General features: G+C 35.9%; 1 protein-coding gene across 3 annotated transcripts in view; it reads right to left on the bottom strand.

Moving 5' to 3' along the window:
• LOC126887175 (ankyrin repeat domain-containing protein 12) overlaps nucleotides 1-19,997 on the bottom strand; it is a 191,314-nt gene that overhangs the window by 44,600 nt on the left and 126,717 nt on the right. For all 3 annotated transcript variants that reach the window (XM_050654560.1, XM_050654559.1, XM_050654561.1), the window contains one exon: nucleotides 2,278-2,594. In XM_050654560.1, coding sequence (XP_050510517.1) covers nucleotides 2,278-2,594 — 317 coding nt within the window. The remainder of the gene's footprint in view (nucleotides 1-2,277; nucleotides 2,595-19,997) is intronic.

The following is a 19,997-nucleotide window of genomic DNA, read 5'->3' on the forward strand; positions in this document are numbered from 1 at the left end:
GTAATAAACGTCTTCCTCGGGACTATTATGGTAATTTGTTAAATAATTGGCCCAAACTTGTTACTCGGGGGTCTTTGGGGTCACTGAAAATAAATGTCGCAACGACTAAATTCTAATTTCATGGGATATTATAAAAAAAACAAGATTATTTTGTTCAGGATCTCCATTTTTTTTAATTTGGCGCTTAAATTATGTTGGCAGTATTGATACATTCTTGACTAATTTCATGTAGGATTTATTGCCTTTCTCTCTCACACGTTTGTATACACTAATATAACGGTTATACTGTTAGCAAAACAGAACACGTTTTTTTTCTTATTTTGTTTTCCTGTTATTTAAATAATTTATTATAAAGAAGTGTAAAATTTTTTTTTATTTAAATTAACGTGTTTTAGCAACGCAGGCTCTTGACATGGTTACAAAAGTAAGGTTTACAATATGTTTAAATTACAAGAATTAAGAAAATTAAGAATTTAAATTAAGAAATTACAATATCAGCAAAATGATAAAAAACAACATTTATATGGCGTAGTATAACCGAGTCTTTGAGAAACATTATCACATTATTAAAGTTACTATTATCACTAAGAGTGGTGGTTTGGTCTTCATCCAGTTTACGTTGTCTTCGGGTGTTCGTGTATTGCTGGCACTCAACTAGTATGTGTTTGACGGTGACACGAGTGTTGCAGGTATGACACCAAGGAGGATTTCCCTGGCTCATCAGGTAATCATGTGTAAAATTCTTAGTATTCTCATGACAACTTTGTCCCCTCTACAAAGTGCTGGTATTTGTAAGGCAGGTATTCTGGGTTGAATATTATGGTGTTTTGAGTTTGTTCTATTCCAGAAGTTTTGCCAGACTCTCAATCACATTTGGTTTACTGTATGTTGTACCCCTTAATGAAATTATTGACCACGGCTGCCGACTTCTTATGGCTATGTACAATGCCCCGATAAGTTTCAGGAAACCGAATATTCCTGAGCAGTTTAAACTGAGTAATATCCAATTAGCTGAAACTTACCGATACAGAATGTACTTAATGGCTATTGCCAAAAATAAAAAGATTGTCATTGGAAAAATTCTTTCATCTGTTGATGCATTTACCCAGCATTTAAAAAGGGTATATTTACAAACACAAATTTGGCTGCATGGAGAGGAAAGTAACATTAACATATTAATTCCAGTTAGAATGACTCAGCCACCTGGTCCAGTTAGAATGACCACAAATATTGCATTGGACTCGAGAGAGGAAGGCAATAATGAAGAAGAAAAAATACCACCCTTTTCGATCACTATAGTTACATCGAAGAAAATAGATTACCCCAAAAACCCACGAGTAACGAGTTTAAACTAACTATATGATAAATTACCATAATACTCCAGAAGAAGGCGTTTATTACACCCGCTGCAGGCACCAGGTACTTTGCACACTTTCGCCGACCTCATATTCATTTTCAGCGACCCCAAAAACTCCAGAATTACAAGTTTGGGCCAATTATTTAACAAATTACCATCATACTCCAGAGGAAGACGTTTATTACACCCGCTGCAGGCACCAGGTAGTTTGCACACTCTCGCCGACCTCATATTCGTTTTCAGCGACCCCAAAAACCCCCGAGTAAGAAAATTTACCGAGTTGCAAATTTATAATAATTGCCTATTTCAAAATGCACTTTTGAAATGCATTTTTCTTAGGCACAAATGCAATTTGAGATTTCTTATTCATTACATTAGTTCACAAAATTTTCTGACATTCTCACGAATCCAACGCACCAATCCATATTAAAATCTGTCTTACTGCAAAAAAATCGACACTTGAATCCTTCAATGCCTCGACTATTTCTTGTACTACTGAATTTATCAAACAAAACTTAAAAACTGCAAGATTTAAAGAAAAAAATCAATGGGAAAATCCCAATAGTTGGCTGTATACCATAGTTTAAAAACCAATACAGAAGTAAAAACTTCGAGATGTATTCTGGTATAAAATCGTTTATTTAAAACTATAAAATGTCATCGATTGCAGAACGTTTTCGTTCTAAACAGAACATCTTCAGTGCATCCTGCCGAGTATTTTGAAACTAGCACACTGTAAATAGTGTTAACATCATCATATATGGTTTACATAATGTAATATGTTAAAATGTTATGACTACAAGTCGATGTTAATGGATAAAGTGGAACACATGCTAAAAGGGTGCCATGGTTCCCTGCTCGAAGATGCTAGGTACTTGCCAATTCAATGACCACAGACCACCAATTTAAAGAAAACTTACCTCCTTAGCTGATTTGAACTCGTAGACGTCATCGCCGGTCGTCGTTCCCGAAGCACCCCTTGCCGTTCCGGAGGTATTTCTCGACGATGTCCCAGCCGTCGCTGAGAAAGTACCAGACGCCGTGGAAGTCTTCACTTCCATCGGTTCGTTCTTTTGGGCTTTACCCGATGTTGAGGCGGCAGCACCACTATTTCCGCCGGCAGCGTTGCTGCCACCACTCGCGGTGGAGGCCGTTGAGGTAGATGGGTCGCAGCTTGAGGTGATTTTTTTGTCATCCCTCGATGCGCGAGAAACTACTCTAGAATTCGATGTAGAATCTGAAACAAAGATATTAGATAAAACTATATGTCATTTTCACGATACGAACTATTTTGAACATCACCATCGATGACTTTAACTTTGAGCGCGTTAGAGAATTTAAGTATATTGGAACAACAATAACTGAAGACAATAACGGATCACAAGATATAAACAATAGGATGCATTTATGCCCTTCAAAACCTTATAAAACAAGAAAAAACCACCCAAGTACTTCGAAAAACTAAACATTGAGTCTCTAGAGAAACAAAACACAAAATGGCTGTATAAAAGACGTTTAGAACAAAGATTTGAGATAAACCCAGTAACAACAGGTGAAGGAGTAAATGAGACATGGGCAAAAATAGAATATAATATATTACAAGCCGCAAAGGAAAGCATAGGGGTCAGAAAAATTAACCTGAATGCAACAAAAATATCAAAGCCCTGGTTCAATACTGAAATAAGAGATCTAGCGTATGAGAAGAGGAAAGCATACCTACAATACTGCACTAACAAAACACCAAACAATTACCAACAATACAGAGACACAAGAAATTACATCAATTCTAAGATAAGAAATATAAAAAGGGAATATTGGACACGCTTTACCAAAGAAATGGAACACGATTTGTATGGGCGCAAAGAAAAGTTGGGCGTACATACTAAAAAATAGGAAAAAACCCATTAACGAATATAACAGTTTAAATAAAATAGAAGCAGAACAATGGACCGCCTATATAGAAGAACTATTAGAAGAAGAAACAGGAAATGAAGACGAATCCAACATAGACACAGAACTAGAAATGACAAAAGAAAAAATAAGGAATAACATACGTAAATTAAAAAACAGAAAAGCACCAGGACCCGATGGGATACCAAATGAACTCCTGAAATACGGAGGAGAAACCTTAATCGAAAACATAGAGATTAGAGATCCTCTTTCAAGAAATAATATGTAGCCAACGTGTACCAGACCAGTGGAGGAAGAGTATAACATAACAATACCTATACACAAGAGAGGAAACAGCAAAGACCCTAGCAACTACCGTACCATCACCTTGCTGAGCACAACTCTTAAACTCGTAACAAAAATACTTGCCAATAAAATAAATGAAGAATACACAATTAGTGAGGAACAACAAGGTTTTCGGAAAAATAGGTCCACAATAGACGCCATATTCATAGCCAGACAAATTACTGAGAAAGCACTGGAATATAATAAACCTGCATTTATGTGCTTTATAGATCTGACTAAGGCCTTCGATTGTGTAAGATTGGAAGATGTACTAAGATTGCTAAAGGAGAAAAATCAGCTCAACAAGATGGTAAGGATAATTAAAGACATTAATACGAAGAACAAAACCAGAATAAAAGTCGAGAATGAACTAAGATCGGAAGTAGAAATCAACTCGGGAATCAGACAAGGGGATAGCTTGAGCCCATTGCTTTTTAACTTAGTCATGGACAAAATCATACAAAACATTAAAGGTACTGGAAAAGGATATAAGATGGCGGAAAAACAAATAAAAATCCTCTGTTATGCTGACGACGCAATCTTAATCTCCGATAACGAGGATAACCTACAGCGAATGGCACAAACTTTCAATACAGTGGCGAAGAACTACAACATGAAAATATCAACAGCCAATACAAAATCCCTGGTAGTGTCAAGGGAACCCATAAGATGCAAATTAGTAATTAACAACGAACTAATTGAACAAGTCTCGAGATTCCAATATCTGGGAATCGAAATATGTAGTTATGGAGATGTTAAAGAGAGCGCCCGAAAGCAAGCAAATAAAGCCAATTACGTGTCAGGATGTCTGAGGGATGTCATCTGGAGAAACAAAGATATAAGGTTGGAAGGGAAAGTACGCATATACCTACAAATCATGTGTAAGACCGATCATGACGTACGCGATAGAAACAAGATGTGACACAGCAGAAACCGACAGGATACTGAGAACATCAGAAATGAGAACGCTGAGGTCAATAACTGGGAAAACACTGAGAGACAGAATACCGAACGACAGAATAAGAGATCTCTGTAACATAAAAGATATAGTACGGTGGGGAAGACAGAGACGACGAGAGTGGAATCAGCATGTGACGAGAATGGACAGCGAGAGAATAGCCCGTATAGCCAGGGATTCGAAGCCAACAGGCAAGAAACCAATAGGAAGGCCCTTTAAAAGGTGGCGAGATAGCTGACAGTCAACATCACAGCTACAAATACAAGCTCAAAATCGGTAAGAACAGGCCAAGAGGCCTATTATAAGAAGAAGAAGAAAACCTTATAAAATCGAAACAACTAACAAGATGTAAGAAGATACAAGTGTATAAAACAATCATACGACCCGTTGTGATGTATGGAAGCGAAACATGGACGATAATAAAGGCAAATGAAAAGAGAGACTACGTGTTTGGGAAAGAAAAATCCTAAGGAAGATCTTTGGGCCTGTGCTGGATGAAGCATCAGGGCAATATAGGATAAGAACTAACAAAGAGCTCGAAGAACTTAACCCAGACGCCAACAGCATGAAAGAAATAAAGTCCAGAAGACTCCAATGGGCAGGACACCTCAGAAGATATTCTGACCAAAAAACAGTAAGGCTGGTAAGGGAGGAAGTCCCAACTGGAAGAAGACCACGCGGACGCCCTCGACTCCGGTGGCGAGATAATATAGCAAGAGACCAGAAAGCTATGGGCGTGGAGAATTGGATAGAAGTTGCTCAAGACAGAGAACAGTGGAGGCATGTAGGCGAGCGGCAGACACCCCTAAAATGACCAGGTACTGACCACGGAGAGGTGAATGGCTAATTTTATTCATACTTTATATTTTTGAGGGTGCTGAAAACGAAAATGAGATTTATTTTGAATTTTATGTGGGGGAACATTGTCAAAATCGCAATTTTAACCTAAAAATAAAAAAAAAGAAATCACGTTTTTTTGCGTTTACCTCGCTACAACTCAGTTACCTTATAATATTTTCTTCTGAAATTTTTACAGTATATATTTCTCACCATTCTTAAGAGAATGGTACTTACTTCAAGCTTTCACTCTTATTGTAATCAAAGTTATGAATTTTTTAAAGTGAAAGGTACAGATTTCTGAATTGCAAAGTTCAATCGCAAAAGTTGAGTGACGAAGTTTGAAATTTAGCTTTTTAATCACGTGTATGTTAAAGTATAGAGTACAAAGAAGTTTTTTGGAAAGTTTTAGATCAAAATGTTTTATAGAAAAAAAAATGTGCAACTTTTAATATCAACGTTATAAATCCCCAAAATATCGCTTATTTTTCGAGATATTGACCATAGTGACCATGGGTGGTGAATTGTTAATTTTAATCTTACTTTATGTTTTTGATGGTACTGAATAAGAAAATGAGGTTTATTTTGAATTTTAAGTGAAGAAATATTGTCAAAATCGCAATTTTACCTTAAAAATAAAAACAAAAGTTAAATCACGTTTTTTGCGTTTAACTCGCTACAACTCTGTTCTATTTTAATATTTTTGTCTAAAATTTATACCGTATAAATTGATTTCTACTTGTAGATAATGGTACCTGTTTGAAGCTTCTAGTCTTATAATAAGACCATATTTTTATAATAATAAAGTCTTATAATAATTATAGTAAATGTTATGAATTTTTTAAAGTAAAAGGTGCCGATTCGTGAATTTTAAAGTTTTATCGCAAAAGTTGAGTGACAAAATTTGAAATTTGATTTTTAGTTAGGTTCATATTAAAAGATAGAGTCTAAGTATAAAGAAGTTTTCTGGAAAGTTTGGGATGAAAACGTTTTATAGCAAAGAGGTTGACTCCGCACGCGTCAGCAGCGAACGCGTCTACGGATATAATACTCACATTGTCGTTCGCTAAAACGATTATTACAATTTAAGTGCCTTAACATTTTTTTTTCTAGTGTTTTTTGAAATGTTTCGTATAACATTCGGAATGTTATATAGGTAAAATGTAAATCTGAATATTGGCATTTTATATATTTTATCATATAAAAATAAAAGTATTGTTTAAATATGATGTTACAACTTTATTATAAATTACTATTATTTAAACTTTATATTATATAAACTTTATTATAAATTAAATTCAAAATAAACTTCATTTTCGAAGTCAGCACCACCAAAAACATAAAGTAAGATTAAAATTAGTCATTCACCACCTATGGTCACTATGGTCAGTATCTCGAAAAATAAGCGTTATTTTGGGGATTTACAACATTGATATTAAAAGTAGCACAATTTTTTTTCTATAGGACATTTCGATCTTAAACTTTCCAGAAAACTTCTTTGTGCTCTATATTTTAACATAAACGTGATTAAAAAGCTAAATTTCAAACTTCGTCACTCAATTTTTGCGATTGAACTTTGCAATTAAGAAATCTGCACCTTTCACTTTAAAAAATTCATAACTTTACTCGAATAAGACTGAAAGCTTGGAATAAGTACCATTGTGTTCAGAAAGGTGAGAAATATATACTGTAAAAATTTCAGAAAAAAATATTAAAAGAGAACAGAGTTGTAGCGAGGTAAACGCAAAAAAAAAACGTGATTTCATTTTTTTTATTTTTAGGTTAAAATTGCGATTGTGACAATGTTCTCCCACATAAAATTCAAAATAAACCTCATTTTCGTTTTCAGCACCCTCGAAAATATAAAGTATGAATAAAATTAGCAATTCACCCCTCCGTGGTCAGTATCTCGAAAACTAAGCGCTTCTTTGAGGGTGTGCCGCTCGTGTATGTTGTCAAGTCGGCTAAAACCCACGAAGGGTTGTAACGCCACGGAGTAAGTAAGTAAGAATTATTTTGACTTTTTTTACTGAGTTTGCACCAAATTCACAGTATGTTCTTACTTATGTATTAACATTGTAGTCGCGGACGGACGGACAGACAGGCACGAAGCCCAAAGTATATATTTGTTCTCCTTTTGCTAAGGCGCGTTGAATAATATATCGCTTGTACTATTTCGGCGACTTTAAAACATTACTTCCGGTTGCAACTCTAAAACCGGAAGTCCGGGGTCAAATTTCTCATCTTTAATACCATCCTTGGGTTATAAGCTTCCATTCGACACCTCATTTGTCATTCTACCTCGTATAATGACGGAGAAGTTGTGTTTACAAAGTCCCTGGGACAAACGGACACGGAAAATTCAGTGAAAAACAAAAATGCGTAGAATCACTTAATACCCATTTCTAAATGGATTAAGTACCACTTAGATTTGTAGGGTCAAAGCAATTATCTTAATTGAATATATTTTTATAGAGTAAAATAAGGTGTATTTAATATAATTTAAAGTGATAAACAAAATCGATTTTTGCATGTATATTTGTATATCTAACAAAATATTTACTGGAAAGCATCTTTAGATATTCTTTTATCTCTTTTCGTTCTCCTTAATTTCAATTAGGATATCTTCCCCAACAACTATTATATAAAAAAAAAAGATAAAAGTGAACGCAGTTTATGTTTCCTTTCGATTCAGAGGATATTCACCACCCCTAGACAGCTGTTTCTGTCTCTTAGATGTCTTCAATAGGGTTACGTGAACGCCTCTGAATCAAGACGAAAATAAACTGCGTATTTAATTCGAATTTCAAAAATACTACTATGTATCTTCATATTTTTTACAGGTTTTCTTCTGTTGTATCTGACGGACTGGTTTTAGAGATTCCTATATTAGTTTTTTCTTATCACAATTTTTCATCTCTTATCAACAAAATGCCTCGTCTAGCCAAGATGCCATGAGCCACGACTTATCGACCTTGGTCAAAGTTTGATGTGACGTTCATTTAGGCACACCAGCGACAATCTGGATGGGATACAAAGCATACAAAGCAAAGAAGACAATTATTTCCAAATAGACTTTATTAAAAAAAAACCTTTAACTTTCCTTACTAGTCCTGTCGCCAGTGGGGGTACAACGGCCTCCTTAATTCAGATGGACTTACCTAAGTTTTTTTTATGTATTTTGACCCGTAGAACACTAATTTTTTGGGTAACAGTCGATCCGGATGTCGATAAGGTTGTTATAAACAAAGAACTTGAGGAATCACATAAGAGCGATTTTTCGCAAAACAAAACATTTTTTTGTACTTTCTGGGTCATTCTAAGCAAAAAATGTTTTTACAAGTTTTTTCGTAGGATGCATAGTTTTCGACATAAACGCGGTTAAACTTTTAAAAAATCGAAAAATTGCAATTTTTGAACCCGAATAACTTTTGATTGAAAAATAAAATAGCAATTCTGCTTACCGCATTTAAAAGTCAAATTCTATCGGTTCTGATTACATTCATTGCTACAAATTATTTTTTTTATTGTTAAACAAAGTTATAAACATATAGTGATTGAATGATGTTTTCAATGCATTTCTCATTTGAAATCCAACGAGTAGGCGAGCATACAGACCATTTCTACGTAGATTACGTACATTAAAACGCATGCATTGGGCACGAGAAATACTATGTGTTTATGGCTTTGTTTAACAAATAAAAACTTAATTTTTAGCAATGCAAATAATCAAAACCGATAAAATTTGACTTGAACTTTCAAATGCAGTAAGCAGAATTGCTATTTTATTTTTTAATCAAAAGTTATTCGGGTTCAAAAATTGCACTTTTTCGATTTTTTGAAAGTTCAACCGCGATTATCTCGAAAACTATGCATCCTACGAAAAAACTTACAAGACCATTGTTTGCTGAGAATCACCCAAAAAATACAAAAAAAATGTTTTGTTTTGCGAAAAATCGCTGTTATGTAGTTCCTCAAGTTCTTTGTTTATAACAATCTTATCGACATCCGGATCAACTGTTACCCAAAAAATTTGTGTTCTACGGGTCAAAATCGGAATGGGACGTTTCGATGCCGCCGGTTCATCGCCGGCCGTTTCGATGCCACCGGTTCATCGCCAGTCCATTTCATCGCCGTCATATCTCGCATTTCCTAGAATTTCTAATTAATACTAAAAATAACTAATAATTGTAACTGTCGAAAGTTCGGAAATATATCAGATAGCGATTAATTGACTGGCGATGAATCGGCCGGCATCGGCATCGAACTGGCGGCATCGAAACGGCGGCGATGAAATGTCCTAGACCCGGTCAAAATACATAAAAAAAACTTGGGTAAGTCCATCTGAATTAAGGAGGCCGTTGTACCCCCCCTGGCGACAGGACTATACCTCCTTCACACGGTCTGCGATTCTACGGATCATCACGCAGAGCCGACGACAGACAGACGGCAAGGCACCGCAGACAGAGCTTTTTCCATGGTCCGTGACACTGTGACAGTCTGTGTAGGTCCGTCAGTGTAGTGTTTGATTATACCATTATATTCGCCAGTACTATCCTTTAGTTGATTCTTTATCGACGCTTCCATGCATCGTATATCGTTCCTGTTCTTATGCTCTGGCGCTGTAGAATTCCATAGCGCTGTAGAATTCCAAGTTGGTTCGTCCATTTCATGTTTATAGCAAAAAAACTCCTAAAAACAACTGCAACAAACTTCAGCAACACCACAGACAACTACTCGTGTCAGTGAATGAACAACTTGTGATTCCTGTCTGTTAAAAAAGGGACCGCGTCGCACGGGCCCATGCCGCATATTTGATCTTAAGCGCTGGTTTCCTCGAAAGCGGTGCCGACAACCTCCGATCATAAAACTGCGATGAATGATATCATAAAAAACTGTACCATGCAAAATAATAGCGTTGGTTTCCAAGGATGCGTTGGAAGCCACCGCTTGCTGAGCTTGCACATTCCATTGCCCCAGTGAAGAACCTTGAATTTTTCACCGTAATCTGACGTAATTCATCGCAGTGCTACGATCGCTGTTTGTCGGTGCCGCTTTCGAGGAAACCCAGGCTTTACCGACTCTCGATGGATACCACGCACCAGCACAGACGTGTCTGTGCTTGTGCTACCACCTACCACGGACGGTCGGACGAGGACGAGACACTGAATGAAACACGAAACACTTTCCACGGTGCGTCGGTGAGAGCTGGTCCGCGTTCGTCCTCGATATCGCGGATCGTGGGAAGCCAGGCAGGGTTGCCATATGAAATTTCTGTATCTCCCTAGACGGGAGCTTCAATTTTCCCTAGAAATCCCTAACTCAATTCACAAGCACAGAACATATAATTGTTTACTATTCCGTGTATGATAGAACAAAAAAAAAAGAAAAAATTGGCATTGTCAGCTGTCAATGTCAACAAAAAAAGAAGAAATTGGCATTGTCAGCTGTCAATTTCAACAAAAAAAGAAGAAATTGTCATTGTCATTTTTCAGCTGTCAATGTCAACAAAGAAAAAAGAAGAAATTGTCATTATCAGCTGTCAATGTCAATTTGTAACCCAACATTAAACGTCAACAAAGTTGATTGAAGTTAAAGAAAACTGTATTGCTAAATTTAAATTCTACATGTTTAATCACTGCATGCGGTGGCGCTAGCAATAAATATAAAAATTATGTCACAGTTTAAAAATCCCTAGATTTCAACTATCAATCGAGAAAAATCCCTAGATTTGGGGAAAATCCCTAGACATGGCAAGCCTGAGCCAGCGTTTAGATACCGCAATCTCTATAAATTACCAAATTCGTTTAAAATTGTTTGTTTAAAAATTTACTAATGTTTATCTATGGCTCATTGCTGCTGAATTTATTTTATAGACTTGCACAACATTTGGTTTTCCCTTTTACATTGTAAGGTTCTCTTACTTATCTTAATAACAGAGACACATGTGTGATTTTTGTAATACTTCTAATATTTTAAGTAATTTGTCAGCACACTAAATAGTGTATATGTTACAGTTCAAGTTGATTATCCAGTTGGAGTGGACTCCAACTAGTTGGAGTCAACTCTAACGGCTGGTTTCAGTAAAAGTTGATTATAAATATAAAATGAAGATTTATATTCAACATTTACTAGTAAAAGTAGACTCCAACTAGGAAAAGTATACTCTTCCCAATGCCATTTAGTAAAAGTTGATTCTGATTCACACAAACAGCCGATTCTAGAAATTAAATGTTACTGAATATGTTCAAATTAGTCTAGGCTGTATCGTCGCCCCCGTTAGGTAAATTACTCCGATTCGAATTTTTTGCACAAACTTACTCAAAAAGAGTTCCTTATAACAAATCTACTGGGTGCCAGGCAGTACCTTGATCGATAAATTGTTTAAACACTTTTTTTAGACAAATTTACAAAAATAATTTTTTCTCTTCGAACTTTGGGTTATTCTGAGCAAAAAACGTATTTTGTGATTTTTCTCTAAAATTGATTGTTGTCGAGTTATACGCGATTTAAAATTTGACAAATGCGAAAATAGCCATTTTCAAGGCTTAATATCTCGGTTAAAATCCATTATTATGAAAGTCAGAAAGTGACCAAATCAAAGTTTATAGCCCCTTCTACAAGATCCAGCAGAAATTTTTGTCACTAGTTTATTACTAAGCGTTATCTTTAATTATTAACAATGAGCGCTAAGTGCGTATTAGGCGGCCGTCAATGGTGAGTGCTAAAGAGATGCACCATTCCAGCCGTCCAATAGTGAATCTCACTCGCACTCACATTGACGGCCGCCTCAATACACGGTTAGCGCTCATTGTTGATAATTAAAAATAATATCTTAATAATGAAATAATGACAAAAATTTCTTCAGGATCTTATAGAGGTAGCTTTAATCTTTGATTTTTTTAGTTTCTGACTTTCATAATATATAATATCGTATGGCATTTTTGCCTTTCGGACAGTTCCGGCGCCAATTACATCTTTAACCCTGTTTCAAGTAACTAGTGACGATGTACACTAGCCCAGGGGGACCGACGGCTTAACATGCTCTCCGAGGTACGGTGAGACGGCTCGTGTCATTATTGGAAATGAAAATGGTTTGTCTTTAGGAGGGCTCGAACCCACGTGCACTGGCGTATGAGGCCAGCGATTATGCCGTTACTCCACGGCCGCTCGCTCGACTTTCACAATAATTATCTTTAACCGAGTTATTAAACCTTGAAAATGGTTATTTTGGCGTTTTTCAAATTTTAAGTCGCTAATAACTCGACAACAGTCAATTTTAAAGAAAAAAAGGCCCAACGGATCTGAAAAAAAATTTGTACCAAGTTAAAAAATTACACACACCGGCAAAATTAGCCGAACACCTTAAAAATGGGACATGTTTGATCTCTCGAATTTCCTAAACCTGTTGTCCGATTTGAGTGATTCTTTTAGTAAGTTATAGCCTTATTAGTTAAGAATATCGGTGTATCATTTTCGGCAGTAAAGTAACACTTTGTTGTATTGAAAGAAGAATGTTACTTTACCTGCCGCGATAATTAATCAAATTAACCGAGATTGAATGTAAGTGGTCAATGGCAGAAATCGATTATTTATTTGAGTGAAATTAAAATTTATTTACTTTAATTATTAAAAATATTGTACAAAATTTATCTTATTATTAATAAAATTTATGTCAAAAAGTAAAATTCTGTATGTTTCGCAATTATATTCATACACAATAAATCAAAACTTTACAGATTTAGTAATTAGGTAGGTATACAATATTGATAACTATCGATTAAACATCAAATCCGGCCATCATGCAAAAGTCATTTGTGATTACTGTCATTACTGTCATACGAATTTTTTATTTCGTCTAAACTTAAAAAAATTTCCTCAAAGATGTAAGTAAGTGTTAATGTTTTTTAAGATTGAGGATACAATTTTGTACGCACCACCTCAATACTCTTTATCGAACGCGTCTGTTCCTCTGCTCGTAATATCAGACTCGTTCGATAAAGAGTCACTTTACTGACTGACTTTATTGAACTTTTCGATCGCGGTACCGCGTGACACCCTGCGTATTTGTTATAAGGATTGTTATACGGATGTATTTCTTTAAGTAAGTTTGTGCAAAAAATCGAATCAGAATAATTTACCTAACGGGGGCGACGTTACAGACTATACTAATAAGTAGTTGAAACGGTCAAAACAAAGAAACGCACACTCATTAAAAATGCACTTGAGATTCTCGTATAATCAACATTTACTGAATCGATCCAGGAAGAGTCAACTCCAACTAGTAAAAGTTGATTTAAATTTTTAAAATCAACTTTTACTGCTCGTTTCAGTTGGAGTTGACTCCAACTAGTTGGAGTCAACTCTAACTGAGAATCAACTTGAACTGTAACATATACAAGGTTTGACCTGTTGTCGAAACTCATCAATCTCATGTATAAACTCGAAGAGATTAAGATTTCAAAATATATCCCATTTACAAAAACATAAACCAACATCTTTATAAGTAATAATTTAAGACCAAACCAAAACCAAGATAAATTAGGATTAAGATAAATTTATTAGGGGATTTGTAAACATACATTTAGTAAGGGTGGGTTAATTAAATCAATTTGGTCATAAATAAATCGAACCGTTAGTTTTATTTAACTAAAGGTAGTTACAGTAAACGCTGCAGTATTAATCCTGTCTACCTACTATAAATGCGCCAAAGAGGATTATTATTGTCGGTTTATTACTGCTTTAAAGGATAGCCTTACTAATAAATATGTGTAACAAAGCACTTCTAAGAAAAAAAAAAGATCAATAGGTAAATGTATTACTATTAACATTGTATTTATAACTCAATGCAACTAGTTAAAAATGTTAGGTAAAATCCCGGGTGCGAAACGGTTCGGGTGCGAAACGGTTCGGGGGCGAAACGGTTCGGGGGCGAAACGGTTCGGGGGCGAAACGGCTGGGGACGAAACGGCGGGGCGAAACGTCCGTATCCCATCGTAAAAGGCTGTGCGACTATTTTTAAGCAAGATATGGTTTTTCAAAGTTGTATACTTTTAATGATTTTTGATATATTTTACGATTATTTTTAAATTTCTCATTATAACTTTTTTTATTGTATATATTATATTTAGGTAGGTCCCATTGTGCAATAAAAAAGAAAATTTTATTTACGTTAAAACTGTGTATTGTAAAAAACTCTATGACTATTGTTAAACAAGATATGCTTTTTCAAAATGTCACATACACATTCAGCAATAGGTCCCACTAACTGGAACCATATGGAAATCTTTTTTATTAACTTTATGAAAAAAAGGTATTCTTTATAAAATGCTCTGCCTAGTCTGATACCTAAGATGCTGTATCAGATATAAAATGTTGTCAATAGTGTACGAGGTATGTTAAAAATATGAATTTCGCTCAAGAGTAAAGTAGCTTTATATTTCAAAATATCGAAAAGTGTTATTAAGAAAAGTTATTTGGAATTAAAAATTATGTTATAATGTGCCATTATATTCTTCTAATTGAAAAAAATGAAAAATTTTAAAATTTTTCTCAAATTACGGACACCTTTGGATATCCTACGGATATCTTGTTTAAAAATGGTCCTAAAATTTTTTGCAATACACCATTTTAAAGTAGAGAAAATATGCTTTTTTTATTTTACAATGTATATACCTGAATGTACAAGAAAAAAAGTCATAATGAAAAATTCTAAAAATAATCATAAAAAATATCATAAGTTATAAGTATAAAATCTTGAAAAAGCATAACTTGCTTAAAAATAGTTGTACAACCTTATACAATAGACCATTTTAAAGGTAATTGACTTCTCTTTCTACTAAGTGTACCATGGCATATACCTAGAAATGCGTAGAAAAAAAGTTACAGAACAATGTTTGCGAAATAATGGGGAAAATGGCCCAAAAATGCTGTAAGCGGCAAACTTTGAAAAATCCTATTTCGGAAACTATAAATCCTAGAGACCTCTACCAAACGTCATGTTAACGAGGAAGGATGGTAGATATTTTTCGCAAGGCAATGCCTATACCTATATCCCTGTGGAAAAAAGTTATGGGGCAAAAAACAAAATTGCTTTCTTTTGTGTTTTTTTCTTGTTATTCTTTTGAGTATATTTTTGTAAAAAAAATATTTTTGACTTTAAAATGTGATATTTCGATAGTAAATTTAACCTGGAACAATTTTGCTGTAGACGTGTTTGTACTAAAAGTGCATAGAACTCACCCTAATTCACCCTGTGCCTAGGGGCTAATTCACCCCTTTCTCAAAAACGCACCCATTTAAATGGTAGCACTCCGCGGGTTTTTCAAATTTAGAGGTCCATTGACCATATGAGATAATAAAATCCCATTAACGTTGTAGTTCATTTTAGCTCTCTTATTTTGAACATAATCAATTATTATTATTATCCCAGATTTAGCCATACGGCTCACACTCCCTCTAAGGGGAAAATTGACTCATCCCTAGTGTGACCAACTCCAATTCAGTCGAACTCGGGACAAAGCTGAAAAAAATAACTGCAATCCGGGACTTTTTAATAAAAATCGGGCCATTTTTTTTTAACATAGAACTGTAATATCATTTTATTGATTATTTAACATTTTTATGTTGACAATGATTTTTTTGTTGGGACTAAGCGACAATTGGTTGTAACGATAACTACATTTTTCTTAGTTTTTGACGTTACGACTCCCAATCCGGAAATCGTTCTCAAAAAAGGAAATTTTTGATGTGGTACTAGTATTACAAAGAGCACTAAACGCCAGAATGCTGGGAAAAAGACCGGTTGGAAAGGCAAGAAAACGCTGGGAAGACACAGTAAACAGTGACACACAAGCACTTTTAGGGAGTCCGTGTATGGAGAAGAGCAGCCACGGAAAAACAAGGGTGGAGTCAAAAAATAAACGAGATAAACGAGGTCAAGGCTCAATTTGGGCCGTAGTGCTGCGGAAGAAAAAAAAATTAGTATTACATTCTAGAAATTGTCGACTTTTCTGGGTCCCACCAATTCAATTTGATGTGAATTCTTAAAAGAATAGCGTATTCAAAATTTCAAAATAAAATTTTACCAAAACGTTGAAAATTCGGATGGCCCAGGAGCCTTCTCCGGGACGCCAGGACACTACTTCGTAATTCGGGCCATGTCCCGGATTTTTCGGGCTAGTTGGTCACACTACTCATCCCAGATACCTCTGGTGGGACTCTTTCCGTGTTATCGAGCCCTAGGTGACTTGGAATGCAGGTGTATCTCCCAGAAATTTTCGTACGCATCTGGCCGTCGCGAGTAGTACAGCCTTCTGCATGGTCTTATAAAGATGTTCATTAAGATCCAGCTTTTTTATGCTTTCGAGGAGGGTCTTCGGAATGACTCCAGTAGTAGACATAATAATCGGTATCGTCTGGGTACTTTGCATTCTCCATTGCCTTCGTATTTGAATTTCTAGATCTCTGTACTTGGCGATCTTTTCAGTAAATTTACTACGTAGATTATTGTTGTTAGGTATCGCCACATCAATTAGTGTTGTTTGTCTTGTTAATTTATTAACTAGTACGAGATCTGGTCTATTATGTGCCACTGTTTGGTCTGTGAGCACAGTGCGGTCCCAGTATAGCCTGTAGTTGCCATCCTCAAGCATACTCTCAGGGACGTATTGATAATACGGGAGGTGGTCTGTTTGGAGAAGTCCCAGCTTGATAGCTATCTCTTGATGAAGGATTTTTCCCACTGCGTCATGCCGTTCCTTGTATTCAGTTGCAGCAAATGCCTGGCAGCCCCCTGTAAGATGTTGGATGGTTTCTTGGGCTTGACATCCATATCGGCATCTGTCGTTTTGAACCTGAGGATCTTTGATGATATATTTCAGGTAATTTCTGGTTGGTATAACCTGATCCTGAATGGCCAGTAATGAACCCTCCGTCTCAGGGAACATCTTTCCTGATGTCAACCAGTAGTTCGACGCTATATTGTCGACATAATCTTGGCTGACCTCATTGGGATGTCGCCCGTGCAGAGGTTTACCCATCCAGGCGCGCACTTTTTCGTCCTTAGTAAGGTGGTTTATGCGCATTTCTGGTTCCCTCAGTTTAATCGGTGTTGTGTCATCTACTGCGCAGATAGCGCGATGTAAAGTAGATGTCTCAGCCTGCATCTGAAAATAAGTTCTTAAATTAGCAATTTGTTTATCTAATTGCTCACCTATATCCATAAGTCCTCTTCCTCCTAGATTCCGTGGTAATGTTGTTCTTTCTACTGCACTTTTAGGATGGTGTTTTTGTGCCTTTGTGAGGTGTGTTCGTACTTTTCGCTGAAGAGCTTCTATATCTGTTTTTGTCCACTTAACAATACCAAATGGGTAGCTAAGCGCGGAACATGCGTAGGTGTTTAGTGCCTTAAACAAATTTCTACTGTTAAGGTGTGAGCGAAGCAGCTGTTTTACCCTTCGTATAAACTCAGTAGTTATCTCTGTTTTCATTTATTTATGGTCAATTTTCCGCGCTTGCTTTACTCCAAGATATTTATACATATCGTTTTCACCCATGGCCTCGATGTTCTGGCCATTTTGCATATCGAATCCTCCGGGCTGTACCTTTCCTCTGACTATATTTAAAATACGGCACTTGTCTAGTCCGATGTGCATACTAATATCATTAGAAAAAAGTTTCTACAGTTTTTAGCATCTCGTCGAGTTGGTTTCGAGTGGAAGCCATTAATTTCAAATCATCCATGTACAATAAATGATTAAGCTTCGCCACCACATTGTTGTTATTTTTGATGCTAAAACCTGCATATGAGGAGTTCAATAGCTGAGATAGTGGGTTCATAGCTAGACAGAACCACAGAGGACTCAACGAATCTCCTTGAAACAGGCCCCGGCTGATTACGATATTTTCAGTTTCGATGTTACTTTCACCAGGTATTTGAAGGTGAATTCTAGTTTTCCACTCTGTCATTATATGTTGTAAAAAGGTCACTATATTATCATCGACTTTATATATTCTCAATATATCTATAAGCCATTCATGCGGCACTGAATCAAAGGCCTTCTTGTAATCAATAAAAGCAGTAAATAGATTCCTCTTTTTGGAATATGCTTGATTAGAAATGACTGAGTCGATGATAAGTTGTTCTTTGCAACCCATGGAACCCTTAGCGCATCCTTTCTGTTGAGGCTCTATGATATTGTTCAGAGCACAGTGTTGGTAGATACGCCGGGCAACACAGGATGTGACCAATTTATACAAAGTTGGAAGGCAAGTAATTGGGCGGTATTTTGCTGGATCTTGGGTGTTATTTTGATCCTTCGGTATTAAATAAGTGGTTCCCTGAGTTAGGAATGATGGTATATCCTGCGGATTGGAAATAACATGATTAATTAGTGTTGATAAGCATTCATGAGCACTCCAAAACTTCTTGAGCCAAAAATTTTGAACTCCGTCTGGTCCAGGAGATTTCCAGTTATGAAGCTCTTTGATGATATTTGAGACTTCTTCAGTGGTGAAGGGTTCGTAGAGAGTAGTAGTGTAGTGTTGGCAGTTCTGTGCCGTATCTTCTATCCATCCAGCATTGTTGTTAAGAGCAGCTGGTGTGGAAAGTTGATTTCCCCAAAACTCATGAATTTCTTCTTGGCTTGGGTAAGACTTATCGAGATTTTCTACGGTGGAATTGAGTTTTCGATAGAACGCCTTCTCAGCAGTCTCAAAAAGGGCATTGTCGGATTTTCGGTTGTTACTCACTTTGTACCTTCTTAGTCGTCCTGAATAAACTGAGAGTCTTTGTTTTAATGTATCCAGGCACTGTTGGGCTGTGTTGTTTTCTGGATCGTATCTTGAGTGTCTTGCAGTATTCCGTATTATTATTATTATTATTATTATTCTAATTTTCCTGTTGTTGTAGTTATCTTGATGTACACTCACCGTCACAAAATTCCGCCACCTAAAATTTTTGATAAAGTTTGACAATGTATAACTTTATTATTTGTACTTCGATTTTCAAGATTCTTGCATCAGTTTGTAGGTACATGTATTGATGTCGTTTGTTATTATTCCGGTAACAAAAATTTTTGCTTCAGAAGGCATTATACGGGGGTGAATGGAACTGTTGTTTTTTCTCCCAACAAAAATTCTGTGGAAAAATTGGACGGCTGATTTTGTTTCATACTCCTTTTGTATTATCCTGGAGGTATCACTAAGGTTTTGTTTTTTGAATTATCCGAATATCTCTTTTTGTAAGATCTATAAATAAAAACACTGCTTTGAAAGTTTATTTCATTAAACATATCAAACGCACTAAAATTAACAAAACAAAACTAACGACTGTTCGCAATCTGTTTATCATCGAATAAAGATGTGTTATCCTTGCCTGGGGAATAGCCCGATATTCCTCTACCAGGGCCATAACTGTACCAAATTTTCTGGAGGCCTAGGATGACGGCGAATAGATTTTTTTAATTTATCCCATAAATGCTCAATAGGATTGAGATCGGGGCTACATGCGGGCCATTCTAATCTTATCAATCTAACCTCTATTTTATGAGTCAATCAGTATTTTTATTTACAAAAAATGTTACAGCTCTTACAAGAAAAGAGATATTC

This window comes from Diabrotica virgifera, chromosome 6, assembly GCF_917563875.1.
Source record: "Diabrotica virgifera virgifera chromosome 6, PGI_DIABVI_V3a".
In the NCBI taxonomy this organism is placed as follows: Eukaryota; Metazoa; Arthropoda; class Insecta; order Coleoptera; family Chrysomelidae; genus Diabrotica; species Diabrotica virgifera.